The sequence below is a fragment of the Eleutherodactylus coqui genome, chromosome 9 (assembly GCF_035609145.1).
Source record: "Eleutherodactylus coqui strain aEleCoq1 chromosome 9, aEleCoq1.hap1, whole genome shotgun sequence".
NCBI classification, from domain to species: Eukaryota; Metazoa; Chordata; class Amphibia; order Anura; family Eleutherodactylidae; genus Eleutherodactylus; species Eleutherodactylus coqui.
This window is the reverse complement of record NC_089845.1, coordinates 40,784,811-40,793,242: the sequence shown is the minus strand read 5'-3', so window position 1 is coordinate 40,793,242 and position 8,432 is coordinate 40,784,811. Positions and strand designations below refer to the sequence as shown.

Here is an 8,432-nt window from a genome sequence, read left to right as displayed (position 1 = left end):
TAAATTCAATTTAACTTCCGTTTCTCTGTTCTAAAATTGGAACAGAGAAACAGAAAGCCAATACCGAGTCCAAACGCAGATGTGAAAGGGGCCTAAAATAGCATTAGGGTTGTGGGATTATATTCCTAGTAAATTGTTTCTCTCTTAGAATATACATGATTTCAGAAATCAGCAGTATGTCATCAAAACCAATTACTGTTGTGCTGCAGCTGAGGACTACACCCATTTTCCTAGTAATAATCGCTGGAGTTCACATTTACAAGTACATTAGCTATGCACTAAGCTCCCTTGTCTTCCTCATTCCCGGGGAGTCATCTCCAGCCTGCAGCTAAACATGAAAAGCGATGTCCCAACCAATGCAGCACAGCAACCTCAACTGTATAAACAAGCCCAGCAGCTTCTACTCATTGCAGGTGTCTAGACAAGGCAGGTAAGGAGGTGCAGCAGCAGGCAGAGAACTCTCCACCACCAATGTCCCAGTAAAGTCCTTCATCCTCTTAGGAAAGTGGCAGCAGGGACACAAAAGTGGTAGACTAAAACTTCCTGCACCAAAGATGAATTGTCCCCTGCAAGAGACAATGATTAGCCTGCACATACAATGGTGACCTTTCTGACTGCTGTCACAGGCTGAGCAAATGATCCACACCAATGTGTAGGGGCTCTGTGATTTAATGAAGGGTATATACTCAGTGCAGGTGTCTAGACAAGGCAGGTAAGGAGGTGCAGCAGCAGGCAGAGACCTTTCCACCACCAATGTCACAGTAAAATCCTTCATGCTGCTGGCATCCTCTTAGGAAAGTGGCAGCAGGGACACAAAAGTGGTAGACTAAAACTTCCTGCACCAAAGATGAATTGTCCCCTGCAAGAGACAATGATTAGCCTGCACATACAATGGTGACCTTTCTGACTGCTGTCACAGGCTGAGCAAATGATCCACACCAATGTGTAGGGGCTCTGTGATTTAATGAAGGGTATAGCCATGAGATTCTCCTGCTGCACTTATATATGATTGTAGCACTTGCATCTATCTCTGCCCTGCTGTATAATGACAAACAGTAAGAAAAACAGCTGGGTTTAGAAACAATGTACAGTATTAGTATAGAAATAATCGGTACAAGTAGGTTATAGCATTTAGAATTATTAAGAAGATAGATAGATATGAGAAGGAGAGATATATAGATAGATATGAGATATATGAATAGATAGATATGAAATGGAGAGATAGATAATGGACTGTACTACTTGCATCTATCTCTGCCCTGCTGCATAATGACAAACAGTAAGGAAAAACAATTTGGTTTAGAAACAATGTATTGGTCTAGAAATAATACAAGCAGGTTATAACATTTAGAACTATGTAGATGATAGATAGATAGATAGATAGATAGATAGATAGATAGATAGATAGATAGATAGATAGATAGATAGATAGATAGATAGATAGATAGATAGATAGATAGATAGATATGGGATGGAGATTATGGAAAGATCTGAGATATGTGAATAGATCGATATGATATAAAAATGAGAGATAGATAGACAGATAGATATGAGATGGAGAGATAGATAGATAGATAGATAGATAGATAGATAGATAGATAGATAGATAGATAGATATGGGATGGAGATATGGATAGATCTGAGATATGTGAATAGATCGATATGATATAAAATGGAGAGATAGATAGACAGATAGATATGAGATGGAGAGATAGATAGATAGATAGATAGATAGATAGATAGATAGATAGATAGATAGATAGATAGATAGATAGATAGATAGATCTTAGATAGATATGAGATATATGAATACATACCGTAGATATGAAATGGAATGATAGATGATAGATTTATAGATAGGTAGATACATAGATAGATAGATAGATAGATAGATAGATAGATAGATAGATAGATAGTATAGATATAAGATGGATAGATAGATATATCTTAAATAGATATGAGATATATGAATAGATACCATAGATATGAAATGAAAAGACAGATGATATAGATAGAGAGATAGATAGATAGATAGATAGATAGATAGATAGATAGATAGATAGATAGATAGATAGATAGATAGATAGATAGATAGAGATTAGATAGATATGAGTTAGAGATATGGATAGATCTGAGATATGTGAATAGATAGATATGATATGAAATAGGGAGATAGATAGACACATAGATAATTATGAGATGGAGAGATAGATATATAGGTAGATCTTAGATAGATATGAGATATAGGAATAGATACCGTAGATATGAAATGGAAAGATAGATGATAGGTAGAAAGATAGATAGATATGAAATCGAGAGATAGATATATAGATAAATAGATCTTAGATAGATATGAGATATATGAATAGATATGAAATGGAAAGACAGTAATAGATAGATAGATAGATAGATAGATAGATAGATAGATAGATAGATAGATAGATAGATAGATAGATAGATAGATAAAAATACAAAAGAAATGTAGTGTATAATCTTTTTCTATTTCTGTTGTCATTATCATTGCCTTAGGGACATAATAGTAGGCAAAGCAATTATTTGTATTGTTATCTTATGATGATTTACAATATTGTCTTATTTATGATGTTTGCTGTTTGTCATTATTTATCCATCTGATGTAAATAGTCTTCAGTATAATTTTTTGATTTTTCTATTGAAGCACTGGACAGCTCTGAAGCTCTGATGATGTAGTCAGTACTAATTGTCCTGTACTATAGGGTCTTTTATGTCTTATGTGTTTACCTATAAGGTTTGGAAAATACTTCCAAGTCCTTTGAATGAAGATAACAGACAATGCGCACAGTTCTTACACAAATGCTGGAAAGGTAATAAAATAAACATCAAAGGTAGATTAAGAGATATGACCCTATCCCTTGCAGCTCACAACAAAGGCAGGAAGCACAGGAAACCTACCCCAAGCATCGACTAGGGTTCATATCATTACACTTCTCACATCCAGGATCTCTCCCACAAATGGCCAGTGACATTGGAATAAATGAAAAAAATTATATGTATATGTATAAAATATACAGTACTGCGCAAACATGTTAGGTAGGTGTGGAAAAATGGTGCAAAGTAAGAAAGCTTTCAAAAATTGAAGTTTTAATAGTTTATTTTCGTCAATTAACAATATACAAAGTGAATAAGCAAAGATCTTCTGTGGATGTCGGCTTCCTCAAATCCTTCTGTCTCTTCATGTAATCCCAGACAGACTGGATGATGATGAGATCAGGGCTCTGTGGGGGCATATCATCACTTCTAGGACTCCCTGTTCTTCTTTACACTAAAGATAACACTTAATGACATTGACTGTGTGTTTGGGGTTGTTGTCCTGCTGCAAAATAAATTTACAGTCAACCAGAGCCTTCTATTTTTGAAAGAAAAATCTCACTTTGCAACATTTTTTCCACACCTGCCTACAAATTTTGCACAGTATTCTCTCTCTCTCTCTATATATATATATATACACGAGTAATATTATGATCGAAATGTTAGCATCCTAAATAATTGAAGCAACTATTAATATAAATTAATATAAAAATGATAGATAGATAGATAGATAGATAGATAGATAGATAGATAGATAGATAGATAGATAGATAGATAGATATGTATAGGGTGACTGTACAGTGCCAGCTGCTGTCCTTGGAGCAGTTCAGGGTGACAATGTGCAGTGCCAGTGCCAGCTGCTGTCCCTGGAGCAGCTCTGTGTATAGGATGACTTTCTGCAGTGACAGCTACTGTCCCTGGAGCAGTTTAGGCTGACACTGTGCAGTGCCAGCTGCTGTCCTTGCAGCAATTCAGGGTGACTCTGTGTAGTGCCAGCTGCTGTCCCTGGAGCAATTTAGGGTGACACTGTCCATGGAACAGTTGTGTGTATAGGGTGACAGTGTGTAGTGCCAGCTGCTGTCCCTGGAGCAGTTCAGGGTGATACTGTCCCTGGAGCAGATCTGTGTATAGAGTGACAGTGTGCAGTGCCAGCTGTCCTAGACCAGCTCTGTGTATAGGGTGACTATGTGCAGTGCCAGCTGTCCTAGACCAGCTCTGTGTATAGGGTGACTATGTGCAGTGCCAGCTGCTGTCCCTGGAGCAGCTCTGTGTATAGGGTGGCACTGTGCAGTGCCAGCTGCTGTCCCTGAAGTAGTTCAGGGTGACAATGTGTAGTGCTAGCTGCTGTTCCTGGAGCAGCTCTATGTATAGGGTGACTGTGCGATGCCAACTGCTGTCCTTGGAGCCGTTCAGGGTGACAATGTGCAGTACCAGCTGCTGTTCCTGGCGCAGCTCTGTGTATAGGGTGACAGTGTGCAGTGCCAGCTGCCGTCCTGGAGCAGTTCAGGGTGCAATGTGCAGTGCCAGTGCCAGCTGCTGTCCCTGGAGCAGCTCTGTGTATAGGGTGACTCTGTGCAGTGCCAGCTGCTGTCCCTGGAGCAGCTCTGTATAGGGTGGCAGTGTGCAGTGCCAGCTGCTGTCCCTGGAGCAGTTCTGCCCCCTACTCGTCAGAGCGCACGTTACACCTGGAAACACCTGCAGGAGGTAATGATGCTCTGACTGTGACAGGTAATTAGATGACACTACTTGCTACCTTTCCTACCCCGCCCCCTCCTGCCTGTGATTCGCTGGAGATTGAGTAGGTGAGCTCGGCTGCCACGCCCACCTGTCTATTATAATCGAGCGGCCGGGATCACTGTACAGTGATAATAATAAGAGCAGCGGGCGGCCGACCGGCCACCATCACCATCACCCCGACGAGTCACAGCTGTGGCGATCTATCCCCCTGTCACCCCCGACATGTGGGCTCAGCACTGAGCTGCGGACCGGCGACATGAGCGTGCAGGTCTTCAGTGACCCGGAGGGCAGCCTGCCGTCCCCTCTCTCCAGCCGGGGCGACGAGCTGGGCTCAGACGGAGACTTCGTAGCAAACAGCCCCGCGCCGGCTCTGGACACGGACACGGGCAGCCTGGAGGAGGAGGAGGAGGTGAGAGCCGGAGGAGCGGAGGTACCTGCCGGCGGCACGGAGGCGGCCAAAGCCAAGACTTACACCCGGCGCCCCAAGCCGCCCTACTCCTACATCGCCCTGATCGCCATGGCCATCAGGGACTCCGCCAGCGGTCGCCTCACCCTGGCCGAGATCAACGACTACCTGATGAAGAAGTTCCCGTTCTTCAGGGGTCAATACACGGGCTGGAGGAACTCTGTCCGGCACAACCTGTCCCTCAATGACTGCTTCGTCAAGGTGCTCCGAGACCCCTCCCGGCCATGGGGCAAGGACAACTACTGGATGCTCAACCCCAACAGTGAGTACACCTTCGCCGATGGGGTCTTCAGGCGCAGAAGGAAGAGGCTCAACAGGGTCACCAAGTGCCTTAAGGAGCAGGAGCTAAATGAGCACCCCCATCACCCTCTGATGCCCTCACCTGCAGCCCACCAGGGCTCAGCCCCCTCCAGCAGCAGGCTACTAATGGCACCCTCATCCCCATCCTCCTCTCCTTCCATCAGCCAGGACACCAGTCCAGGGACCAAGTTCTCCAGTTCCTTCGCAATTGACAGCATCTTGAGTAAGCCATTCCACAAACCAGAAGAAGACACCAAGTCTCCAGCTGGCAGGATGCTGTGGCCTGCAGGTGCTTTATTGCACCCCCCTCCTTCGGTCCCTTCCTACCCTCTCCTCTCCTACTCTCCATCATCTGCACTGCCTCACTCACACCCCCTCTACCCCCTCAGCAGCACTGGAGCTTCTTGGCCTCTACAGTTCTATAGGTATTGCATGCCTGAAGCTCTGCTCCTCTTAGTGGACCCCAGGAGCGAAGGACAGCAGCTGTCTGCAGACCCCAGGGAAGATCAGCAGCAGTCCAGGCGTGCTCCCTCCCTGCACCCACAACTCTTCCAGCACCCCAGTTCTGCTAAGTCCTTCTCAGAACATCTGGGAAGTAATGAGATGCTGTGCACCATGCGTCCACCTGGATCATACCATCCATACCGACCTGAGACATTGTTAACATGACCATGAAGGGGGTTGTGGGCAGGGAAGGTATGTGACTTGTAGCATCTACTGTGTCAACTTCTATTTATCAGTAAGAGGTATGACTTACGTGCAAATGTTTAGTTTCCATTAATTGGACTACCATGTAATGCATCAATACATTTCTATGTTTCTTGGGTCATCCCACCCATTTCAGTGCCTTCATTTTCTATAATTAAAACCAAAAATTGCTCAAAGGGCAAGAAACAGCAGTTTGTAACCAAGGTTTTCTTGCCCTTTGGGCAATTTTGGTTAACTATTGTTAAAAAGCCTGGTGTACACCCTGAGGCACTTTTTGTATACTTTATTCATTTTCTATTACTGACAAGTGCCTTTAATAACCACCCGATTTAAAGGGGAGACTATTTAAGATTTAGACTATTTTATACCAAAAACACTGTTATATTGTGTCCTCGGTAGCCTTTAGTTATGTGATTGTAAGTCCTGTCAATGACCAAGATCTACTCAAGGTCTGCACCCATCCTATTGTTCGTGTGGCTGTGCCACAGAGTCTGCACTGCTATATGTGTTTTCTAAGATGTCTTAAGTGACCTTCAGCTGCACTTTTTTAAGTATATATTTAACTTTTATAACTCTATCAGTGGACAGAACACATTATTGTGTGATCATTATTGTAACGAAGTAATAGCAAGGGTGAAGTCCAACACCCGAAAAAAAAAATTAAAAATCCACTTAATGGAAATGCATTAAAAATTCATAAAAGCAAATATGATGGTTCCCACTTACGCATATCAAACCTCCCCAAAAACTAGGCTCTTACTCATATTCTAACAAAGTTCACTTATGACTGAACTGCGGTCCATTATCTTCTGCCCAGCTTGTATTCCCCAGGTGCTTGGTGCACCATGAAAGTGATCAACATGAAAACAGATATTCGGCACATCCCAGTATAATAAAATACACTTCAGCAGGTATCAGTGAAAAAGATAAAATATGATCCAACAATAAATATGCATTCTTACGCGTTTCGAGCCAAATGACTCTTGTTTACAGCAACTGCTGGATAGTCTTCTTCATGTTGTTCTTACTCATAGCTTAACTTTACCCTTGCTATTACTTCATGTTTCACCTGAGATCTGGGACAGTACACGTCTGTGCATCAACATGCATTCCCTGGATGAATGCTGTACTGGAAACGGGCAGTGAACTGCATATCTTTTTATTGCAATGACATTACCTCGACTGGGCCACTTCTCCGGCTGTCACCTGTCTGTATTTCAACCTATGTGTCATTTGTGAAATGCCATCTCTACTGTTGAGTCCTTCCAGTGTACTTAATTCAAGAAGTATGATAATGATTCTTTAGAATTGTGACAAACCGTGACAGATTCCCAGGTAATTTCTACTGTAATCACCACCGTGCCAAATATGTTGTTTCTTAAATTATTTATGGTTAACTCTGTGATGACTGGTCACCACTGATAAACTGGTGGCCATTGATTAAGCTGATGGTTCCTAAGAAGCTCGAATCGAGCCAGGTCTGCCACCTTCTTCCAGGTGTACCAATGCCAGCACTGCCACTACTGCAGAGATTGTGTTTTACAATGTTTTCTATGGATTTTATTGAGACATACAGCTTATTTTCAAATAAAATCGTTGAGCAAAAAGCCATCCTTGTGTGTGTGACCTGTGCAGTGATTCAGCACTTCACTTCGTAATGGTTCAAGCGAATTCCATAAACTTCATCATAACATGAAAAGTATGCGTGAGAAATAAGAAAGAGTTTACAGAGTCTGCAGATCTGGTTACTCCAGAAGACTGCTCCCCTTGGAGGAGAAGGAGGCTGAGCTGACACTTCACTCATCTTCAGGGCTTCTTATCTGTACTCTAATGTAACCACAGACTGCACACCCACATGAATGTCCTGATCATACACATACTGTCTATACCTTTGACAATCAGAAGACAAGATAATCCTATTGTATCTCTTAGAAACATTCTTATGAATCCATGTATTTAACCCTTTCTTTAAAATGTGTAGGTGCTTGATCATGACAGCTGCCATACAGGTAGGGAGGTAACAAAATGTTGCACTTTGGTCGAGTTCACATCTGTGCTGGAACCTCCGAATGCAGATCCACACTAAATACTAGGGAAAATTCCCCGTTTTCATCCAGGGAAATGCCAGGCAGCTAAGCGGAAAACGAACAGACCTATTATAGTCCATTGGGTCCGTTCAGCACTGGTCAGTTTTGTAATAAGACGGAGCCATTCGGCCAGGGGATTCCCTTATCCTGTTCCCATACAGGAGCAGAAAAACGGAACCCCACCAAATGTGAAAACAGCCTTTCTCTTCCAGAATGGTTTAATTTATCCTGAAATATATGAAAGCATAAATTCTAAGAGTATCATAGTTTTAGGTCAGTAAGCAGTG

At 42.6% G+C, this 8,432-nt stretch overlaps 1 protein-coding gene across 1 annotated transcript; it reads left to right on the top strand.

Annotated features, from left to right (window-relative positions):
• The first annotated feature begins 4,695 nt into the window (after positions 1-4,695).
• Positions 4,696-7,669, top strand: FOXQ1 (forkhead box Q1). The gene has a single exon (XM_066579267.1). The coding sequence runs from the start codon at positions 4,841-4,843 to the stop codon at positions 6,017-6,019; it is 1,179 nt and encodes a 392-aa protein (XP_066435364.1). The 5' UTR covers positions 4,696-4,840; the 3' UTR covers positions 6,020-7,669.
• The last annotated feature ends 763 nt before the right edge of the window (positions 7,670-8,432 follow it).

Coding starts and splice junctions, on each gene's coding strand:
- FOXQ1 (XM_066579267.1), top strand. CDS start 4,841: ATGAGCGTGCAGGTCTTCAGTGACCCGGAGGGCAGCCTGCCGTCCCCT.